Source organism: Doryrhamphus excisus, chromosome 22 (assembly GCF_030265055.1).
Source record: "Doryrhamphus excisus isolate RoL2022-K1 chromosome 22, RoL_Dexc_1.0, whole genome shotgun sequence".
In the NCBI taxonomy this organism is placed as follows: domain Eukaryota; kingdom Metazoa; phylum Chordata; class Actinopteri; order Syngnathiformes; family Syngnathidae; genus Doryrhamphus; species Doryrhamphus excisus.
Window position 1 is genome coordinate 924,683 of NC_080487.1, and position 24,694 is coordinate 949,376.

General features: G+C 43.9%; 1 protein-coding gene across 15 annotated transcripts in view; it reads left to right on the top strand.

The window, feature by feature from the left end:
• Positions 1-24,694, top strand: part of LOC131109441 (receptor-type tyrosine-protein phosphatase F-like) — a 185,117-nt gene that overhangs the window by 85,901 nt on the left and 74,522 nt on the right. For all 15 annotated transcript variants that reach the window (XM_058061446.1, XM_058061454.1, XM_058061451.1 and 12 more), the window contains exons 4-5: positions 282-423; positions 22,489-22,677. In XM_058061446.1, the coding sequence (XP_057917429.1) occupies positions 282-423; positions 22,489-22,677 (331 nt within the window). The remainder of the gene's footprint in view (positions 1-281; positions 424-22,488; positions 22,678-24,694) is intronic.

Consider the following 24,694-nt stretch of genomic DNA (forward strand, 5'->3'; position numbering starts at 1 on the left):
ATCATTCCATGGTCAAGTGGGAGTCGCGGGGCTGCATGATCGTACACCAAACAAATCTTGGTCGGGTTAAAACAGACGGACAGCTGCTGGTGCGAAACCCCCGTCGAGTCCTTTCATGACGATTGATTGATTGAATGGTTATATGAGAACGTGGAAAATTCCACAAAGCGTGTGGAGTGGAGTTGTTGGAGTAGTTGGAGTTGTTGGCATGGTGCAATCAAGTGAAATGCCGTGAAAATGAAGAAAAAAAAAAAGTCTAACCTTTTTATTTTTTTTCTCAGGTGATCGAGTTTGACGACGGCTCGGGATCGGTGCTGCGCATCCAGCCGCTGCGTACGCACCGCGATGAGGCCATTTATGAGTGCACGGCCGCCAACAGCGCCGGGGAGATCAACACCAGCGCCAAGCTGACCGTGTTTGAAGGTAAGATGAGGACCTCCTCGCTCTTCTCCGCCATCTTGCTTGTTCTTCCACAACGTTCGTGATTAGCATTGGCGCTACGCTTAATTAACGGGACGACCACAAGTCGGAGGTGTCCCGCTCTTATGATGTTCTGACAGGAATGTACGCAAACAGAGATGACAAATTAAAAAAAAAAATACAAGATCTTCCTCCTTTTTCTGCTCCACTTTTGAAAGAAGAGGCTCTTGGAACTCTTTCTTTTGAAGATGCAGCTTTTCATCATCCTTCCTTTTGAACACGCCGCCGTCTCTGACCCACCCCCTTGCTGCATAAGCCCACTCTGTGTGATGGGGGGGGCTCGCTTCGTGACGATAGCCTCGTCATGAATGGCGCTAAATGCGACCGATTGCTAGATTGCAAGCATCAGTCCATCACTTCCTGTGATCAGACGGGGATCAAACAATGAGTGCACAAGTTTAGCACGTTCGGCAGGTTAAAGCCTCCACGATAACGAGGACTCTGGTATGACGGAACGACGATCAAACAGACGTGAAAGCTTATCTTCTGACTCGCCTTCTCACTCTGCACAGATGCAACCTCACGTGTCCTCCATCGTTGCACCGCGTTGTTCTTCCACGGGCGCCTCCACCTTGCTAGATTGCTTCTCAGCAACGCCACCGTGGAGCGTTTTTGCAAAATAACCCTGCAAATAATTTAGCAAGCGTTGTGTTTGCATGATGGAATAAACAACATTTGGAGTGCTTTCCACATATTGAACTCTCCCCCTCACGCCCGCAGGCCGAGCTTGACCCGCGCCGTCCCCCCCCCCCCCCCCCCCATCCCACCCACTCCTCATCGGTAGCGTTAATGTACATGATTTATGTGGACAGAGGTTCCGCACCTCCCCTGCTCAGCCTTCCATATCAGTGGGTCGTGAGCATGCATTTCCTCCCTAATTGATTGTAATTTTGTCATGCGGATGCTCGTCACTGCAGGGGTTCGTCTCATGATAGAAACTTTCCAGAGCGGGGGGGGGGGGACAATAACAGCCTGGGAGCTCGCCAGTGGCAAGATTAGGGTCATCCCCCGCCATTACACCGGACTTACAGAAGATCCCCCCTTCTCTCTCTCGTTCAAACGCAGCCTTCCCATCCCATCTCTCTTCACGCCCACTCTCGGGTTCTCGCTTCCGTGCACGCTGATTTGATGATATCATCGACCGAGGCTTGCGTAATCTTCCCAAAGGGACTTTTTCCTGCTGCGCAAAGAAATGTTTCTCCTCTCTCTCCTCATCTTTTGGCATTGTGAGGGATTGTGTTGTGCCGGTGGAGTAGCGGCGGCGCTAACGTGGTGCACGAGGTGCACATGAGTCAGATTAGATTAGAGGTTTTGAGATTGGTTATTATGGAAGTCGTTGTGGACTGCCGCTTCCGTTCTTCTGGAAAGGCGCTCCGCCGGACTTTGGAGTGTCTCTCTGAGTTTGGTGCATCTGTGAGGTCACAGGTCCATGTGATGTTCTCCTTTTCTGGAGGCGGGTTGAGGGCCGCTACTCTGTTAATATTCTTAGTATATATGTTTGTGTTGCACCTTAACATTTGTACAGCTAATGTACATATATAGACATTATATTTAGTTAATTTTTATTGTGTTTTTTATTTTATTTTGTATTTATTTTTTCTTCACTGTAAAGCGTCTTTAAGTACTCTGAAAAGAGCTATAAAAATAAAATGTATTATCTATTATTATATAGACATTAAAACAAATCAATGCGATTATGCTGCTCAAAGATCATCTATATGACAGGACTGCTCTGCTGCAAAAACATTAATCAAAGATCCTCTAAATGACATAACATGTGTATAGCTAATATACATATATAGACATTATATTTTGTATTTAGTTAATTTTTTATGTTTTTATTTTAGGTTTTTTATTTTATTTTGTATTGTAGGTATTTGTTTATTTTTTTTCTTCACTGTAAAGCATCTTTAAGTACTCTGAAAAGTGCTATAAAAATAAAATGTATTATTATTATATAGACATTAAAACAAATCAATGTGGTTATGCTGCTCAAAGATCATCTATATGACAGGACTGCTCTGCTGCAAAAGCATGAATCAAAGATCCTTTACATGACATAACATTTGTACAGCTAATATACATATATAGACATTATATTTTGTATTTAGTTATTTTTTATGTTTTTATTTTATTTTATTTTGTATTTATTTTGTATGTATTTTTTTTTATATTTTTTGCTTCACTGTAAAGCGTCTTTAAGTACTCTGAAAAGCGCTATAAAAATAAAAAGTATTATTATTATATAGACATTAAAACAAATCAATGTGGTTATGCTGCTCAAAGATCATCTATATGACAGGACTGCTCTGCTGCAAAAACATGAATCAAAGATCCTGTAAATGACAGAGTGTTTTGCTGTTCTTGCCACTGTGATGGCTGCCGGGTTGCCCCTGCGTTGTTGCGTGTCAGTGCTGTAATGTTGTTGTATTTTTGCATGCCTTTGTGAGCACGCCGCCCTGTCGTCTCCAGCAAAGGCGAGACGTATCTTTTATCGTATCGTTTGTGAGCATTTTTTGCCGTGGGGATCGATCCCAATAAGTCTGAGAAGACATTTCTCTCTCGTCTTCCATCATCAATTTAAGCGGCCTGGCGATGGATAAGATGTTGTTTTTGATGGCGAGCTCATGAATCTTCATGGAAAGCTTTGCTCTCCGCCACAAGCTGAGGCAGGCAAGCAAGCCCGTCCTGCTCTACCTGCCTCAAGCACAATGGCACACGGCCAAGGCAAACCGGCGCTTGGTGAAGGTGAAGATTTCATTGAGTGTCTGAAGCAGAGATAGACAGATGGTTTTGTTTCAAAGCAGACAAACATTTCACAGTGGACTCATTGTTTGGTGTTTGCACGACATGGCAACACGCTCGGCTTGATCTTTTGGTTTTATGATTTTGTCAAAGGCTAAAAATAAGTTGTATACTATAGTTTTTATATTCAGTAGTTTTTAAAAATGCACTATAGTAATGTTCTTACTGTAAAATTAAGTATTAAAAATAACATCTAAATACTCAAGTTGTCCATGTTGGCTTAATTGGCCACTCCAAATTGTCCATAGGTATGAATGTGGGTGGGAATGGTTGTTTGTCTATATGTGCCCTGTGATTGGCCGTCCCCGCCTCTTGCCCAAAGTCAGCTGGGGTAGGCTCCAGCATGACTTCCCGCCACCCTCGGGAGGATAAATGAATGAATGAAAGTTGCCTACAGGGTAAATCTGCTCCCATCCATCCATTTTCTCTACCGCTTATCCTCACTAGGGTATGCTGGAGCCTACCCCAGCTGACTTTGGGCGAAAGGCAGGGACGGCCAATCACAGGGCACATATAGACAAACAACCATTCCATTCAGGGTAAATCTGCTCCCATCCATTTTCTCTACCGCTTATCCTCACTAGAGTATGCTAGAGCCTATCCCAGCTGACTTCCCGCCACCCTCGGGAGTATAGATGAATGAATGAAAGTTGCCTACAGGGTAAATCTGCTCCCATCCATCCATTTTCTCTACCGCTTATCCTCTCTAGGGTATGCTGGAGGCAGCTGGGGTAGGCTCCAGCATACCCGCCACCCTCAGGAGGATAAATGAATGAATGTTGCCTACAGGGTAAATCTGCTCCCATCCATCCATTGTCTCTACTGTTTATCCTCACTAGGGTATGCTGGAGTCTACCCCAGCCTGGGTTAGGCTCCAGCATGACTTCCCGCCACCCTCGGGAGGATAAATGAATGAATGAAAGTTGCCTACAGGGTAAATCTGCTCCCATCCATCCATTTTCTCTACCGCTTATCCTCACTAGGGTATGCTGGAGCCTACCCCAGATGACTCCAGTGGCAGAGCACATAAAGACTAACCTCGCAACCTTAAGTAACAAACGGATGAAAATAACTTGCGTCAGCTGCAGCGCATAGATGAAGTATCGTATGTTACATAAAAGCATAACCATAACCAATTGTGTAACACCCTCCAAAAGAGCGATGCCCTCATCTGGACTGGACTATATTTAGGCTATTGTTTTGCGGGCGAGCAATGCATCAAGTTCACAGCGGCGAAACTGGGTGTGAAAAACAAGGGGGCAGCTTGAAGCAGACGGAGATTAATGATCAGGTGCCTTAATGGACCGACCGCCGCCAGCCTGAAGCTTTGAAGACTCGCCGTTGCGACAACGGCGTATTATAGCAGCTTTGATGAAAACTAATGGCTGGAAAAGGTGGGAAACGGCAGCCGTAGTGCCCTTGTGCCTTGTACAACATCTTGGATCTACTTCCAGGTCGAGTAGCCTGCCGGCGTAGCGTGGGTTTCCGTTGGCAAAAGTGTCCGTGATGTCGGTGAAATAAGTCGGGATGGCTTCAGCCTGGGAGCTGATTGGACTTTTGTGGACTTTCTCTCAGAATCAGTGCTGGGCGGGAGGGGGGGCACATTGTACTACATGCATTCTGGGAAATTTGGCTTGATGAAGCAGACTGAGATGAGGACTGGTAAGAGGACTGGCTTGATGAAGCTGACTGAGATGAGGACCGGTATGAGGGCCGGTGACCGGTATGGTGACCGGTATGAGGACCGGTGGCCGGTATGAGGACCGGTGGCCGGTATGAGGACCGGTATGGTGGCCGGTATGAGGACCGGTGACCGTTTGGTGGCCGGTATGAGGACCGGTGACCAGTATGGTGACCGTTTGGTGGCCGGTATGAGGACCGGTGACCAGTATGAGGACCGGTGACCGGTATGGTGACCGGTATGAGGACCGGTGACCGGTATGGTGACCGGTATGAGGACCGGTATGGTGACCGGTATGAGGACCGATGACCGGTATGGTGACCGGTATGGTGACCGGTATGGTGACCGGTATGAGGACCGGTATGAGGACCGGTATGGTGACCGGTATGAGGACCGGTATGGTGACCGGTATGAGGACCGGTGACTGGTATGAGGACCGGTGACCGGTATGAGGACCTGATGCTGACCAGGTTTGGAAGCCCACTGAGACTGGATTGATGAATGGAGAATCCAGACAAGCCAAGGTGGAGGTGTTTGCTTTTACGCCAATCCACATCTGACGTAGACAGCGATGGAGTAAACAAACCTGCAATTCCAAACCGGTAAATCGGTGCGAGTTTGTGTTCTAACTCTTAAGTTGTCATGAAGCGAGTCAGTGAGTCATTCCACCGCTAAGTCCCCGTGGATTACAGCAAAGGAAGGTCGAGCATTAATTATTTCCTTCACCAGCTCTTTTATTTTTCTCAGGACACTCGGCAGAATTATGGATTATGCATTATGGACGTCATTCCAGTTCAGCCGCCCGACACGTGCTTTTCTACTGGGCTCAAAGGCAACTGTGCAGAAAGGGGAAGCATGTCCGAGTGCACTGCACTCCCCGGGTCGCCTGATTTGTGGTCTCCAGCCTAATTAGAGCGCTGTGCCTTTGCATCAGTCTTGACGTGGCGTTTTGTACACTCAAAGAGACTTTGAGACGGCCCTCTCAGGGGTCCTTTGAGGTCGGGACTAATACTGGAATGTCACATTTGTGGTCTGCACTTGGGGGGGGTTTGCAGGCCGGTAGAGTGAAGATTTGTTTGGACTTCAAATCATTTTCCCTCTGTAGAAAATGATGGGAATTGAATGAGCATTTTTTTTGTGTGCATTTTTTTTTTTTATTATTCCCAGTTTGCTCCTGGATGAAACTACAACATTGGTTTTGTTGCTGACGAGGTGAAGCATTCAAGTTAAAAGACTGACGTTGTTATAAGTACCAATTAGTTTCATTTTGCTGTTTGCTAGCTGCCCTCAGTCTCCTCTTGGATAAAATCTTGTTCTGCAGCAATCATATCATAACAAAGCAAAGCCACCTTGATACAAGTTTTTGTATTTCCATGTAAATTAGCGGATGGAAATTCCAAGTACACCACATGTAAAGCCGGTGATATGCGAGCCGTGATTGGGCCTGCGGTCCTTTTTCGTACATCGGCCAGACAAGCATCATTTAGCAGGACATTTACTGAGGCGCTTCAATTCAAGTGGGGGTGCTGCAGGTCAGAGCTCAGGCATCGTTACCCGTGTAACGACTCATTGTTCCCTCCGGTCATCGCCCAGAGTGTCCACTATAGCCAACACAGACGATGAGACATAACAAAGCATGAGGCCTGTGAAGATGATGCTAATATTTCCATAGGACAAAAAATGACAATAAAAGTGAATTAGACTAAGATTGTTTGCATTGGAGGTCCATGCCTGCGTGTCTCATAGTGACTTTGGTCCAGTTACACAATGTCCTTGGTTTGAGCGCTCTCCCCAGTCTGTGTGTGTGTGTGGGGGGGGGGCTTTTAACCAAAATGCCAAAGTCCAACTTGGCTAGAGTTTGCTACCGTGCTTTAACAGCACCCCCCCCCCCCCCCCCCCACTTTGTCATCCTCCAACGTCCTTCTTTTTACACTTGAATGATAGTTAAGAATATACATATTTAAATATAATGGTAATGGTTTAATTTCATTTGAAGTTCCCAGTTCCACATGTCCAAAAGGAGTAGGAAGAAGCAAAGCTTATTAAATCCTACCCCTCCATCTGGTACTTTTACAATCAGTAACTGTTACATTTGTTCACTTCCTGCTTTCCATAATACAGTTTAAGGTTTTTTTTTTTTAATTTTTTGTATTTTTTATTTATTTTTGTTTATTTTGTTTATTTTGATTATTTTGGTTTTTTTTTTTTTAATTGTAATAATGCACCTCGTACCACGTATAATGTTATTGACTTATTTTGTTATACTATATTATATATTATAGTATGTAGTATTCAATGTGATGACCTTCTTTTTACACTTGGATGATAGTTAGAATGTACACATTTAAATATTATATTATATATATATATATTATATTCTCGCCTGAAGACAGCTGGGATAGGCTCCAGCACCCCAGCGACCCTCGTGAGTATAAGTGGTAGAAAATGAATAAATGTGGTCATTATATTTAGATCAATACTGCAGATGAGTTCATTGTAACAGCTGAGTAGCATAGTGCATGCAGAGATGGACATCAGGAGGTTGCCTACAGCCACAGGCCGGTGTCGTTTGGAAAGCTTCACTCCCCAGTAGACACAAGTACCGGGCGTACCGACCGTGCCGTTGCAAAGTAAAAGAAAAAGCATTTATCTTTTAATGGCGGCTATCTTTTGTCTTCAATATTTATCCAGGCTTTCTGTTTGGAGGGCGTCGTCTCGTCCTTAGGAAGACTGCAGACGTATCTCTCGAAAGGCGAAATGTTATCTAATGCTAACAGATCAAAAGCCCCATCATTACCAAAGTCCTCCCCTGCCAGAGTATAAATTAGAATTTTTTTTTTTTTTTTTTCCCCAGACGGCGGCTGCATAAAGTTTTTGAAGTGAACCCGCCTGTCAACCCACTTTGAACTCGTAATCTCAGAAAGTTTGGTGTTTGTAAAGGTCACGCAAAGCGCCAAGCGAGTACCCCCAGCTCCCCTTCGTATCAAAGAAGAAAAAACCCACAAAAAACATCGGGACGACGCTGCTCCTCGGAATATTAATAGCGCTGACATATGCGCACGTCGGGCTGTGAAAGGAGATGTATCTTTTGGAACCCTCGTCGGTTTGCAGCTTGACTGTATTTAGCGGCGCCGTGATTGGTGTCGGTAAACAAATTACAGCCTCGCCGCTTCCTTTTATTTGCTCGTCCGCCATCGCAGTCCCCGGGTGCAGAGGCAAGGGAAGCGCTGCGGCACAATGCCGGTAATAAATATCCCAGCAGCCGGGCAAGTGCGGACAACACAACCGGCTGGATAAATAGCTGGGAAATCTCATTGCGCCTCTTCAACGGGCGAAGATAAATACGTACATGAGCTATAGTGGAATGATTTAACACGCGGCCGTGCTTCTCCGACAACTTAATCCCTTCCTTTGCTCTCCGCTATTCAAATGCTTGACAATGAGCAGAAATATGGTATGTTGTGTAACAGATAGGCTCCCCACGCCATTGTGTCTTTAAACGCCAACTGAATGGCTCGGCATGTTGGCGGGCTTGGCGTTAAACGGTCGGCCGGAGCAGGTTGCGCGGTTGGTGTTTGTTGTCACAACATGTGTGCGTATTGCGGACGCACACAAGTGCAGGCTTTTACCTCTTCAGGTGTGTTTGCGAGCTCCTCTGTGTCTGAGATTTAATATCTCCCACCATCTGCTGCTGGAGGCCTGGCGCCGTAGATCATATCCGGGCTGACAGTTACAAACTGCATTTGTCTTTGCTCGCCTCTCACAAAGACGTAGACAATATGGCGGAGTGGACGGCCCACGGTCTGCGGCCTCACACGACCAAGGACGCGAGGACGGCTTTGGTTTGCTGCGTTGTTGTCCCAGTGAATCACTTCACAGCACAATACCTCCGTTTATTATGCTCATTTTTGGGCCCTTGGTATTGGGTTGTGGACTCCTATAGAGCAGCTACACACAATAACGCGCACAGAAAACGATTTTCCAGAATCAGCACCTTGCATCAGTTTTATTTATTTCCTTTGATTTGTGCTTCCTGCCAAAACGCTCTGTTTTCACATGCCCAACGTGCCTCCCAACTATTAACCATATAAGGAAGTCCGCCCCTCTGTGACATCAGAAAGGAACAGTTTGACCACGCCTTTTCAAACGGAGCGATTTGAACCATGCTAAACTTCTTTCAGGGCTCACTTCCAAATGTGCAAACCTCATTATCTGAAAGTTTCAATAAAAACATCAATTGAAAGAAATACAAATATATACAAAATATAATAAAACAAAAGTTGCCAATACAAGCATTGTGAATACAAAATACTTTAATTATCGTTAAATGAAAATGCTGAAAATAATATAATAAAAATAAATAATAGTATTACAATAATTAAAAATAATAAATACAAGTCTGCGGCCTCACACGACCAAGGACGCGAGGACGGCTTTGGTTTGCTGCGTTGTTGTCCCAGTGAATCACTTCACCGCACAATACTTTTGTTTATTATGCTCATTTTTGGGCCCTTGGTATTGGTATTGTGGACTCCGATAGAGCAGCTACACACAATAACCCGCGTAGAAAACTCTGTAGATCTTCCAGAATCTGCACCTATTCCAGCTGGATTTCCGAAACGGTTTGTTTTAATTTATTTCTCTCATGACCACGCCCACTTCGCTGTGATTGGTCACACTTCCAAGTACTTCCGGACTGCTACCGAACCCCATGTCAGGGTTGACTTTGTAGCGCTAATTGAAAAGTGATTAGCAGATTCTGACTGGCCGGAGACCCCTGACTTACCTGGATGGAACTCAAGCACATGAATGCACCTTTCCTGGTGAGAGCGGGTGGCTTCACCCGGCCGACACCGTGGACGCACAGCGGCATCGAAATAACGGTCAAGGTCAAACCAAAAGTCAGTTTGATGTCACAGCTTCGTCGCACAAGCGTTAGCACTTCAACCACAAGACCGCTTGTTATTCCTGGTTGATACCAGGAATGGAATCATGCCCCCTAGTGGTTGTGAGCAGAATAGGGTATGTTACCCAAGTTCTTTGAAGCAACGCCCGAGTATCCGTGGCACTTCATTTCTTCTCAGTAAATGTTTCAAAGAGATTTTAGTCTCCATTATCCACCAAATGCATTGACAAACGTGTCCTTGGATCGAATCCCTGGTAAATTCATTTACCTGTGACCTTTTTCTCCCTCTCGTCTTCCTGCGTACGATCGATCAACGATACCTCTACCTCATGTGACAAAAGCCGTTTAAAAGAAGTGACTGATAAATGTCTTCCAAAAGTTTAAATTGGGTTTTCTAGTGTCATATTTCAGACGTAGGGATGGTCTCGGGCAACATTTTTATCATCTCTGCTTGTCCATCAATTTGCTGTGTGCTTTTGGCGAGCTGTATCTGTAAAGAGCAAACGCTGCACTGTCAGCGATGATCATCGTGTCTGTGGCCTCGGGGAGCCGAGGAGGGAGGGAGGGAGGAAGGAAGGAAGGCGGGGAAGGAGAACGTGGGCAGCAAAGGAGAAAAAACCTCAATCAATGACCAAAAATAAAAGAAAGTTGGAGCGAGCCAGCAGGAGCGAAACCACACGGCAGACATGCAATTTGGAGTTTGGAGTTGAGAAATCCTGTTTTGTTTTCAGTATGTGTGGTGAATGAGATTATAGTGCCCTCCTCTCATAAAATTCTGTGTAATTTCGGGGTATTAGAATCCACCCCGAAAAAAAAACATCTGCAGCTTCAAGAACGGATTTCCTTTTTCTTTTTGGACAAATCCCTGAAACAGCCTGAGAGGCATTTCGGAAACGGGTCCGGCTCGGACGCCAAGTGGTCTTGGCAAAGACACATGAAAAGTCTTTTTTTTTGTGTGTACAAGCTTCAGACATTTTAGCCAATCATTTTATTCCGGGGTGGGGGGGGGGGGGCAGTGAAGCTCTTTATTCTCACTAAAATTCAGAGCAGCTGTGGACGGTCACTCAGTCTTTGGACCGGCTGCTTAGTTCTTGTCCACAGACAAACAATAGAAAAGTGGAAAAATATGAAAGTCCAAAAAAAAAATGTACATTTCAATCAAACCTGACATTAGCAAAATGTACGAAATATGCTTGCTGGCGGTACGGACAACGCTCCATTAATAATGATAAATAATAATAATACATTTTATTTGTATAGCGCTTTTCAAAATACTCAAAGACACTTTAGAGAAAAAATGAAGTTGAATAAAAGCAAGTAAACAGCGAGTAAAAGATACGTTTTTCCTCACAAGGGTTGCGGGTGGTGCTGGAGCCTATCCCAGCTGTCTTCGGGAGAGAGGCGGGGTCCACCCTGGACTGGTGGCCAGCCAATCACAGGGCACATATGTATAGACAAACAACCATTCACACTCACATTCATACCTATGGACAATTTGGAGTGGCTAATTAACCTAGCATGTTTTTGGAATGTGGGAGGAAACCGGAGTACCCGGAGAAAACCCACGCATGCACGGGGAGAACATGCAAACTCCACACAGAGATGGCCGAGGGTGGAATTGAACCCTGGTCTCCTAGCTGTGAGACCAACATTCATTCGTTTATACACAGCTAAAACATGGAATGGAATGGAATGGAATGGAATGGAATGGCCTTTATTGTCATTATACAAGATATATACAAGAAATCCAAAATATACACATAATATACAGGAGCAGACATATTGCAGATATATTAATTTTAGTGCAATGATGTGCAAATTTAGTGCAAATAATGACTGTTGTATACAGATGAGTAAAAGTCACATATGAGTGTATTGTAATGAGTGTATTGAGTTGTTAAATAAATATATGTTTTCGAGGTAGTGATGGAAATATTGCAAATATTGCTTTTCCAACATGGGTAAAAGCGGGGCACAGCAGTCGGGTATAAAAAGTTAGACACTAAAAACCAATTTAAAGAGGTGGGTTTTTAGTTGTTTTTGAAATTGGGAATGTCGGGGCAAGCACGGAGCGAATGGGGCAAAAATTCCCATGTTGGGATGTCAGTGATGTGTATGAGCGTATGTTTAGCTCAGTATGTGTAGTTGTATTGCTCCTATATTGTTTTCCCTGCTCCTATTTCTATTTCATTTAGTAGCACCTAGCACCAAGCTAAGCGTTCAAGCACGGTCCAGTGTCCGTGCACGGTGTGCATGTCCAAGCGTCGCCCCCGTGCTTTTAATGGAGAGTGCAGGGCAATTGCACTTATCGGTTGTTGCCATAGCTCATTCTCAGGACGTATCGAACCTCTTGTCTGGATGTTGTCGGCCGGGGGCCTGCAGCGTATATTGAAGATGTGACAAGACATGCACATCACTTCATATCTGCCAATTGTCAGCAAACAAGAACGGGGGGTGGGGGGGGGGGGGCATGCGCAAATTGACGTGTGCTGCTAAATATCCCCCACAGACACCATAACAACCAGCTTTTGGTTGTTATTATTTCTACCAGATTGTTTTGAAGGCTTGTGAGAGCTCGGTTGATTTTATTATTGCGACGGCTGGCTGTCGTGCAGATGTTACTTTGTTTATTGACGGGTAGATGCAGGTGAACCGCGGCTTGTTGGCGTTCTTCACTAATGCACCGCTATTCTTGCTTGCGCTGACTTGATTTAAGGGAGCTTCTTTTGTGATAATTAAGACGGGGGAGATCAGGCGCTACTGCCGAGTCATTGGAAATGTTGCAAGTTTGCATTCGTGGAGGTGTTTTCCTCCTCGGTATTAGGAGAAGATGACCGTCCACATGACTTGTTAGGTGTTGTTGTGATTTGTTGTTCAAATCAGGTGTACGCTGACCAGGCTGTCTTCCTGGTGACACCAAAGAAGGGCACTGAAATGTAGGACAGTCCACTCTGGACTACAGACGCAATGATGGGCAAGATGACTGTGGCTCCAGTCAACAACGGTGGTGGTGCCGTCACTCTCAGCAGAAGCTGTGCTGCAGGGCACTTTTCCAACGTACTACAGTAGGAAGCATGGGGGGGGTCAAGTATGTCCTGAACCCCCATCGAGCTCTTGTTGTGCATCCTCGAGCAAACACCTGCTCCATCGGTGACGTCATCATGGAAGCGGCTCTCACTAAAAACCCGTGCAGCTCTGCTCAATTCCACTTTTGTTGCCAGATATTTAGACAATATTTGCTGCATTGACTCATTTTGAGTGGATACTACATTTATACTGCTATATAAGCTGTAAACTAATTAAAACGGTAAGATGTACTGCAAAAATGTAATGCAAAAAAGGTCAGTAAGGATAATTCATCATGCCGCCTACAGAGAACATACTAACTCCTTATTTGTAAAATGACAAATACTTCAACTTGCTGATATAGTTCATCTTCAAACAGCTAAAATAATGCATAAGGCTAAAAAATAACCAATTAGCTAAAAATGTCATCCAATACTTCTCTACAAGAGAGGAGAAATATGATCTCAGGGAAGAAGTACATTTGAAACACTTCTATGCTAGGACTACGTTATGCTAGCCATAGCATTTCAGTATGTGGAATCGAACTATGGAATGGATTGAGTAAGGAAATCAAACAATGCACAACAATGAGCAAAAAACCTTTCATTTTATGGTCATATCACCTCGTACTTCGGTACCTAATAAAAATTAAATTAATAAAAATTCATAAAATAATTATAAAATAAAAAATATGTATATTAGGAAAGCAGGAAGTGAACAAATGTAACAGTTAGTGATTGTAAAAGTACCAGATGGAGGGGTAGGATTTACTAAGCTTTGCTTCTTCCTACTCCTTTTGGACATGTGGAACTGGGAACTGATTATGGGATGCACTCAATTGTAATCTGATGCATGTTCAAATGAAATTAAACCATTACCATTACCATTACCAAGATGACCTTGTATAGTGTTGACGAGATAGACTATTGCCAAAATGGTGGCTGTAATGAAAAGTGTAGAAACATTAGACTTCCACGTGACCAAGTTACATCACGGTAGAACGTAGCCGGACCACGGTTCACGTTTCCAATCTGCTAATAACGGTGCCCTGAGCCCGTAAGCCGGTGGTAGAGGGCAAGGTCCACCTTACGGCTTTGCAGGCCAATGAGTCAACGGCTCCCCAGGCCCTGACTTGCTATGGATGGATGGGTCCGGCCACGTCGGGGGGGGGTACTCATGCCTGTACTCGATGAACTGGCTAATGGGGGGGCAGGAGGCCTTCGCCCTGACCCTTTTTCTTTCCGCATGTTTACAGGCCAAGCGTGCACGTATGTGAGCTTGGGCGTCCTTAGCCGGAACATGCTGACGTTTTCTTATGTGTGTTTTTTTTGTTAGTTTTTGTGCTTTTTCCAATTTTCTGACCTTTAAATGTAGTTGGAATGAAATGTAGTTTATTCTGGTGTTAAACCATGCCAACCTTTCAGATAAGGAGGTTTGCACATTTGGAAGTGAAGTTTGGGATGGCTCTAAATACTCGGTTTCAAAGAGCTGTAGGCTTGCCCCCCTCCCCCCATCTTGTCCAAGATTTCACCATGTTAGCACGGAGCAATGGCTTCCGAGGAATATTTGCTCAGGTTTGAGGGACGGCTTACTTTCCGTCAGATGCAAACATCAGGCAGAAGTGGTTGGAAGTGGTGACCATGGGCGACGTTGGACTAGCCCTAACGTCCGTGTGTAGCAGTATAGAGTGCGCATACAGGGAGCGTCTTACCTGCATGTGTACAAATTACAAGCTTGCCGATGTCTGGAGTTGCTAATAGCCTTTTCCACCATGATCGGTGGATCTGAGTTTTTTTAAAGTAGTAGTAGTAGTAGTCCCACAAAAAAAACATGTAATGACCAAATTTCCACGACCAGCGTTGTGTCACGATAGTCTGCATCCAATAAACGTGGACCTATGTTACCATCTTATCTTTGAGTTCGTACACGGTACACTGACCAAGGGAAGGAGTCCAGCCTCGGAAAAAAACTGGGAAAAGCTGTTCCTATAGAGGAATACTTCCACCAAGCATGTAACATAAAGTACATTTAAATGACATTTCTTCAAGGTTGGCAAGCCTGATAAGTATATTGCATACGAGATATAAATTAGTATGCTTTATTATACAGTATGTCCGATAAATCCTACCATATATCCTGTACTTACCTGCTAACGTACAACAAGGTTTTTTCAGCAAGAGAGGAGGAATAGGACCTGAGGGAAAGATTACGGCTCAAACATCTGGATGCTCTCCTGATGTTGGACCCCGTCCGTGTTCTTTTCATCCGCCATCTCCAGGAGGAACAATTTGTCTTATTAGCCACGTCACGTTACTGCAGGAATCTGGCCTGAGACTTGTGTTTTTTTTTTTTTAAACTTATATCTCTAAGGCGATTAAATTAACAATAAACCACAAACTGTGTACACCGTAATACCATAATATCATAATACCATAATCCTAACGGTCTACTATCAAAGTCTTGTATCTGTGTACGTTATGTCAAGGAACATCACATGATCACATGATTCAACACTTACGAAAGGGAACAGGAAGAAGCAGAGCTGATTTCATCCTACTTCTTCTCTGTCTTCAGCAGTTATTAAACTGTTACCAAAAAAATCATAAAACTAAATAAACAGAAGTTAAAAATAAAAAAGGAAACAATAACTGAAAAAATTAAATAAACTAATAATAAACCTGTTATAAATAAATGTAAAAGTAACAATGAAATCAAAATTAATAAAATATTATTAAAATTAAGGATCGGGCCGATATTGGTGTTTTTTCCTTGAATCGGTATCGGCCGATACGCACGTGGGTTCGCCGATATATTTTTCCGCCGCATGATTTACAGTCAGGCATCCGCCGGGGCAGCTTTGTGTTGCGTCACGCTGCGGAGGCGCAGTCATCACATTGATGCTAGATAAATTTCAACTACGACAGAAATGTTTTGCACATGGTTGATATTATTATTATTATTATTATTATTATTATTATTATTATTATTATTATTATTATTATTATTATTATTATTATTATTATTATTATTATTATTATTATTATTATTATTATTATTCCTTTAAAGTTGATAATGCCGTTTAAATGTGTTTAAGACAGCTGAATCCTACTGTGTTCAGTGTTTACATTTCAATAAATATTTGTTTAAACATGAGACCTGTAATATTTGTCATCATGGTCATTTTTTCATGTAAATTGAGGGATCAATCAAAGCAGTATCGGCTGCAAATATCGGCCCAAGCAAAATCGGTCATCGGCGAAGGGTGATGGAAAAAAATCGGTATTGGCCCCAAAAAAACCCTAATTAAAATAAACAAACGTCCTAAAAACTGACCTATAAATAAATATGTAACCAAATGCGGTTAGACGGCAATGTACAGCTGCATCCCGCTACAGAATGTCCCTCGTAACGGAGGACGGGATGCCGTGCAGGCCGACTCGTCGCCAGGCAAGGTGACTCGGTCAGCAGAAGGCCGCATTGAGAGAAGCACCCTTGGGTTGCTGCGGCGGGTCTCAGGCCAGGGTTGCGTACTAAAGAGGCATAAATAAGAGGATGGTGGCGGGGCCGTGCATCATCGCCGTGACAGTGGAAGTACGATATCAGATTGGCCCAAAGAGAGAAAAGGGAAAGTGGAGAGATGGAGGTGATAAAAGTGAAAGAAAAAGGAGAAAGGACTTGCGGGTGGATGGGGGGGTTGGAGAATTAGATGACTGCTATTGATTATGTGCCCGTTGGCGAGGAAATAAAAGCGCTAAGCCCGACCAAAAAGTATATTGTTCCAAAGGTCATAGCATGCATTCCACTCGTTTTACTCCGAGAGCGGTCGGATAAACGTCAACAACCGCGATGTCTTGTTTTTGCTTTGGCTGTGACTTTGTTTTGGTGACGCTCCATTGCGTCAAGGTGTGTCGGCTGCGTGCACGGAATGTTTAGATGATGTGCTTCCATTGCCATAGCGACTTTCACAACACTCGCTGATATCGTTTGGGAGTAACCATGACCATTCCCATCCCGACCCGTCCTAACCACAATGTATCTGCCTCGTAGAAAGTGGTGAATGGGGGCTTTCATGCCAAGGGAGGGGGGGAGGTATTTGGATCTTTATCTTTTTCATCACCTTGGAGATTTACGCCATCAATGCTTCTGCCCTCACAAAGGGAAGGCCTTTGTTGTCCAAATTGCACATGGCCGCCATGGCGGAACACGTGCATATACCTTGCTGTAAATGTGCCGTGATCCTTTCACGAATGCTATGGAAATGATATGAACCTTAGCATATATAACAATATTTATGGCATGTATCATGATAGGACAATTTAAAAAACGTCAAAAAGTCAGCGGAATCTTAAAGTAAAAAACACCTTAAGCCATACAATGAAGTTCACTTGTTTACACATTGCTACTAAATCTCCAATAAGCTGTAATGTCTATGCTTGTGATGAAGATGTAGTCACCCATGCAGATCCAACTGCACATGTAGATATTTTTTTATGACACTCCTATTTGTTTTAGAACAGCGTAATGTCGCTGGCTGCCAGACAGAGCCAACTACGGGGGAACAACATTGTCAGCGTTAGCGTGGAACACTGGCGCTAACCGTTTCATCATGTAATACTCGCTTACAGTTACTCATTTACTTGTGCTTCCTGTTGAACTGTTCAATTCAATTCAAGCATTTTTAGCCTAGTACATTACCTCTCGGTAGTAGGATGTGCAGTTCGATACTGAGATATCGATACTTGCGATACCAAGATGTTTAGGCTCTAAAATCAATCAACATCAGTCATTTGAGGAAATGTATGTATCCACTGATATCTTATATTAATTATTTAATGAGCTGCGCCATGATTTGAATTACACTACTTTGTAAAATGTACTAGTTTACTGTAAATTTACTGCATTTGCACAATCGGAAGAATATCGGTGACGCCAGAAATCAGCGGTATCGCACCTCACAACTGGGTAGTGGAGTGACAATGTTGCTGTAGCTTTTTCCGCAGGCTTTATAGACGGCATGGGTAGGTGCTAACAATGCATCATGTGCATTGTTAGCTGCCCCATGCTAGCCTTTTTTTTTCCCCTCTCTTTAGAACTCACAGAAAAAGGGAAGAAACGTCATCATGTTTCACATCAGGATTGTGGACGATGGGCAAAATTCCAAATAAAAGTACAGTTTTCCTTTTAATCTGTGCCGTAGATGCCAGCTTTACAGATGCCACGGCTGATTTGCAGGCAGTCGGTGTGGCGTCAAAGAGGCCTGTTGTGTTTAATGTCAATGGTAAAAGTAACCGCAGCCAACCAGAAGGGGGGAGAAGGAGGGGTTTTAAATGTTCAAGGGTATTGTTTGAGGGAATTGTGCATATTGATGCGAGGTGATATTGATGCAGAAGGAAGCTAAGTAAACACACACACATGCACGCACACACACACACACACACACCACACACAACACACACGCCATGCTGCAGCAACGTATCCTCATGAATATTCCCCAACATATGCTATACATTTTGAAAGTGTACGTCCTCGTCATAGCGGTTCTTTCGACATTCATAGCTGCACATATCATTTGTGCCCCCCCCCCCCTCCACTCTGCGGATTGAAGGCAGTAATGAGAAAGCAGCGAAATGAGAACGAGGCAAGAAGTGTCTTGCATCTTGAGGGCGGCGCGTGTCAGGCCTGCCTTATTACGAGGAGGAACCGGGTTGCCTCGAGTGTTTCCCCCCATGGAGATGTTTGGGTTTTTGTGTGGAGGAGTGCGTGGGGGGGTGTGGGAATGGGGCTGACATTAACGCAGTATTGAGATCCAGCCGCCTCCCAGTGGGACAGTAGGACGAGGACGGGTCTATTTCAGCGGGGCTCTGATTAGAGCCATCGCCCTCGCTGCCACGCTCCACTCACACTGGTAATTGGAGCTGGCAGGAGGTTGGCATGCAACCCCTCCCCGGTGCTCACCCCGTCCCTCCACTGCGCTCCTCTTCTTCTTCCTTACTCCTTTCATCGCTCTTCTTCTCCTTGCACCTGCCCGATGGAGCCTTCACCTCCTTGCCGCAGTAGCTTAGCACCGCATCATGTCCTCTTAATTGGACTCATTACAATAAAGGGCTTCTTTTTTCTTGCCCCACACGCCCCTCCCGATGTTATTTTTCTAATGCATTCGACTCTGTGACCCCCCCGCACCACTCTTACGTCATGGCCTGCTCGCATCTCCCAATGTTATGTTTGCGTCCGATGTCCTGGTCTTCTTCCGCGCTAGTCGTGTGTCCAAACCACGTCTGTTCGATGTCGCTGATATCAGGCATTGTTGCATTAATAAACATCTGCTGTGCCTTATGGCTTCAGTAGCGCACCAAGACATCAAATACGCTTTGATAGAGAGATTGTGTCTCCGTTTGACAGATGTCCACATCTTTCCCGATTGTGTTTTTTTTTTTTTTACGTTTTTTCTTCAAAAAATTGCCAATTTATTCATTCATTCATCTGGTTCCCTTCCGAACGTTCTACTCCTTGTCTCCGTCTGCCAACGTGAGCAAAGGCTCGTCTTTGTCTTCGCCAAATGACTTGGCAGACGGAACCAGCAACAGGAGTCACCAGGCAGAGCTCAGCATCTCCACAAAGGCTTTGTAAAGTGTGAGAGAACGTTGAGAACTTTTTATTTGACAAGAAAATAAGGCAGGTATGCAAATGAGGAGACAAAACGTGTATGATCTTGTAATCATCAACATATTAGTCAGGTTGTTGTTAAGCGTTTTCAAGTAGGGCTTCAGCCATTATTGGAATGTCTTCGTTCATTCATTCATTCATTTTCTACCGCTTTTTCCTCACGAGGGTCGCGGGGGTGCTGGAGCCTATCCCAGCTGTCTTCGGGCGTAAGGCGGGGTACACCCTAGACTGGTCGCCAGCCAATCACAGGGCACATATAGACAAACAACCATTCACACTCACATTCATACCTATGGACAATTTGGAGTGGCCAATTAACCTAGCATGTTTTTGGAATGTGGGAGGAAACCGGAGTACCCGGAGAAAACCCGGAGCCTATCCCAGCTGTCTTGGGCGAGAGGCGGGGTACACCCTGGACTGGTCGCCAGCCAATCACAGGGCACATATAGACAAACAACCATTCACACTCACATTCATACCTATGGACAATTTGGAGTGGCTAATTAACCTAGCATGTTTTTGGAATGTGGGAGGAAACCGGAGTACCCGGAGAAAACCCACGCATGCACGGGGAGAACATGCAAACTCCACACAGAGATGCCCGAGGGTGGAATTGAACCCTGGTGTCCTAGCTGTGAGGTCTGTGCGCTAACCCCTAGACCACCGTGCCGCCCTTCGTTCATTCATTCATTCATTTTCTGCCATGGGGGTATGCTGGAGCCTATCCCAGCTGTCTTTGGGCGAGAGGCGGGGTACACCCTGGACTGGTGTACCAATCACTGGCACATATAGACAAACAACCATTCACACTCACATTCATACCTATGGACAATTTGGAGTGGCTAATTAACCTAGCATGTTTTTGGAATGTGGGAGGAAACCGGAGTACCCGGAGAAAACCCACGCATGCACGGGGAGAACATGCAAACTCCACACAGAGATGGCCGAGGTTGGGAATTGAACCCTGGTCTCCTAGCTGTGAGGTCTGCGCACTAACCACCAGACCGCCGTGCCGCCCTTTGGTCAGTTTTATGAAATAAATTACATCAACGGCAGCAAAAGAGAGTGCAGTACTTGCTGCGGCCAGCAGAGGCGCTGTTGACTCAGGCTCTGCCAGTTTGAAAATGCGGGCTCCGGAGAGAGAAAAAGAAATGATTGAACTTCACATCGTCATTGCAAGAAGTTTAAATATAGATTTGGACAAGGGAAAAAGGCCACGGGAATAATGTCTTATGCAGAATATGCACTTGCCTCACTTTGTATTGATTTCCTTTAATCTCAATGTCAATATTGTCTGCCGAGTGAATAAAAGATGGCACACGGAAGGAAGAGGGAGGATTCCAAGAAGGTTAAGGAGAAATTAAAGTTAGATAGGAAGTCGTTAATGACGCCGTTAAGGGCTCAGGCTGGAGCACAAGCTCGTGAGCCCAACATGGAGGTGTTGGATCGTCAACGCAATCACTCTTTCCATCATTTATCTTTGATAGTGTTGGCACGTTGCCTCACAGAAACGATAGCAGATACTCTAAATGATCCACAAAGTACAACTTGTAGTAAACATCACTTCCTGAAACCGGAACAATCCTGCTGGATCAAATAGCTTAATGGCTAGCGCTCTGGACTCTCGACCAGCCAACTTGCTTCGATCTGCTGGTGACCGGTCCAGGGTGGACCCCCGCCTGTCACCCAAAGAATGGCTCCTCGTCCTCCAACCTTGATGCTCCCAAAGGCGTAATTTAGTACCGTATTTTCCGGACTATAAGTCGCACTTTTTTTCATAGGTTGGCTGTTCCTGCGACTTATACTCCAGAGCGACTTATATAAATGAAAAAAGTGTTTGTTCCGTAAGCAATGGACACCTTTTGTGTTCATGTTTATTTTTGGTGTAGCTGAATAAGCATTGTGTTAGCATATCTTACCTAATTATGCATTTTTGGCCTTGTGCGACTTATACTCCAGTGCGACTTATGTATGTTTTTTTTCTACCTAATTATGCATTTTTGGCCCTGTGGGACTTATACTCCGCAGCGACTTATGTATGTTTTTTCCTACCTGATTATGCATTTTTGGCCTTGTGCAACTTATACTCCAGTGCGACTTATGTATGTTTTTTTCTACCTAATTATGCATTTTTGGCCTTGTGCGACTCATACTCCGCAGCGACTTATGTATGTTTTTTCCTACCTAATTATGCATTTTTGGCCCTGTGGGACTTATACTCCAGTGCGACTTATGTATGTTTTTTTTCTACCTAATTATGCATTTTTGGCCCTGTGGGACTTATACTCCAGTACGACTTATGTATGTTTTTTTCTACCTGATTATGCATTTTTGGCCTTGTGGGACTTATACTCCGCAGCGACTTATGTATGTTTTTTCCTACCTGATTATGCATTTTTGGCCTTGTGCAACTTATACTCCAGTGCGACTTATGTATGTTTTTTTCTACCTAATTATGCATTTTTGGCCCTGTGGGACTTATACTCCAGTATGACTTATGTATGTTTTTTTTCTACCTAATTATGCATTTTTGGCCCTGTGGGACTTATACTCCGCAGCGACTTATGTATGTTTTTTCCTACCTGATTATGCATTTTTGGCCTTGTGCAACTTATACTCCAGTGCGACTTATGTATGTTTTTTTCTACCTAATTATGCATTTTTGGCCCTGTGGGACTTATACTCCGCAGCGACTTATGTATGTTTTTTCCTACCTGATTATGCATTTTTGGCCCTGTGGGACTTATACTCCAGTGCGACTTATGTATGTTTTTTTCTACCTAATTATGCATTTTTGGCCTTGTACGACTTATACTCCGGAGCAACTTATAGTCCCGAAAATCCGGTAATTGTGCTGACCCATATGTATATATATTTTCATTTGCAGAGAACCAGATCCCCCATGGCTTTCCCACCATTGACATGGGCCCCCAGCTGAAGGTGGTGGAACGGACCAGAACCGCCATCATGTTGTGCGCGGCTAGCGGAAATCCTGACCCGGAGATCTCCTGGTTCAAGGACATGCTTCCTGTGGACATCAGCAGCAGCAATGGACGCATCAGACAGCTTCACTCAGGTACACTTTGACCTTTTTTTATTATTGTTATTTTACGATATCATCATGATATTTGTTGTATTATTATTATTATTATAGTGTATGCTTTTATTGTATGGATCTACAAAACTTTCTATGATGATGGCAAGTGTGTCAAAAAAACGTCAGGTGGAAATACACCAAATATGAAAATGCATTCACGGCAGCATCACCTCCATGTGAAAACGGACAAAAACGAGGAGCACACATGCTAGAAACCTTACCCAGGTCGTGTAGACCAGGGGTCCCCAACCTTTTTTGCACACACACTCATTTCTATGAAGGATTGAAACATCTCAGTCATCATTTCACTCAAGAACTGTTCTTGGTCAGACGTTATGATGACGATGCCACACAGCCCCAGAAACATCCTCCTTGGCGAGGTCACACACGGCCACAATAAGAGTGTCAGGCGGCCAGGTTTAGTCTTCCTCTTTTCTCCTTCTATTCCGCTTTGTTTCATGTACTTTTTTCTTCTCCGTGTTTTATCGTGACTGAATGAATCCCACGCAGAGATTAAAGATTAGCTTTCATTGAGAGGATGTCAGGCAGAGCGCTGTCTGCCGCTGTCAGAAGCAGGTCAGCAGCACAAACAAAACCAAAGTAGCAAATTAAGACAACGCTATTTTTTTTATTTATTTGCAAATGAAAAAAAAAAACGCTGTGATTGTGTGTGCGTGACTTTTTTTTTTTTTAACTATTAGGTCTACCAAGAAAACTTTTAATTAGTTTTCCTTCTGTGCTGTAGTCGAGAGGGGGTGCCTGGAAAAGCGCTGATATGTATGTGTTGCCCTCAGACTAACAGCTCCTTTTATCCGCCCCCGCCCCCGCCCCCGCCCCCACGTCTTCCCAACATCTGCTGTTGCATCAGGCTTTACATTATTGCAATTGACTTGAAACTTCTCAGGCCAGAAAAAAATGGGAAAATAACACTTTTTCAATTCTTATGGGTGAAAAATAAAAAAAAATGCATTTAAGGCTACACGTGTAAACTAAATATTAGCTTTTATTAGTATTTTTTTGCATTATTAGTATACGCTGGAATACCCAATAAATATTTTATATACAAAAATGTAAAAAATATATATTCAAAATGAATAGTGTAAAGATCATAGATGCTATTTTCCCATTGGGGGAAAAAAATGTCTAGGATAATAATCATTAATGATATTTCTAGTCACCTTTCTGGGCACTCAAGGACATGCTACAAATAAGAAATAAGGATCAATAGAAGCAGTACAATAATAGCAACAATTTAAATGAAAAACAAAAAAAATGTACATACGTATGGTTCAGTGTGAAATAATACATATATTCCCGTTTTGGGGCCTAATGGCCTAATTGTTTTGTTTTTTATGAAAAATGTCTTCTTTCCAGAGGGCAGCATATATTTATTTGCAGCAAAAATCAAATACGCTAAAAGTAATCCAGCATAGAATAAAACGAATGTTCCCTGGGGGCACCAAATAATGATTTTTTCTCTTGGGAAAATTATTCCGGAAATTATGAAATCACAGTAAATGTGGGTTTTCTTTTCAAAAGATAGCTATACTAGACAGCTAACATGTTTGGAATGAAGTCGACATTTTGACCTTGAATCGGTTGGGTAATGTGGGAGGAGTTAGCGGACCAAAAATGAGTCCGATAGAGAAGTAGAGGGATAAATAAATGGAAAACAGCGAGGAAATTCACACAATAAATATCCCTAATTCTTCATTTTCTGGCCATGTGACAATTAGGACGGAGGTGCTTTAAAACTATTCCCAGCATCCAAAGCCTCCGACTCCCTGTCGATTCCACTCTATTTACTTTGCTATCCATACACAAAAGCTGCAGTCCAGGACCGAAGGCCAAATAGCAGCCATTATTTCCAACGCTGCTGTCCAGCAAAGGCGGATGCGTCCGCATTGTTGGTCTGCAGGGAAAACAACCTGGATGCATGGCGACTGATCCGTGAAGCGCCGGGTTTCCTTATCAACTTTCACACTTTCAGGAAGGC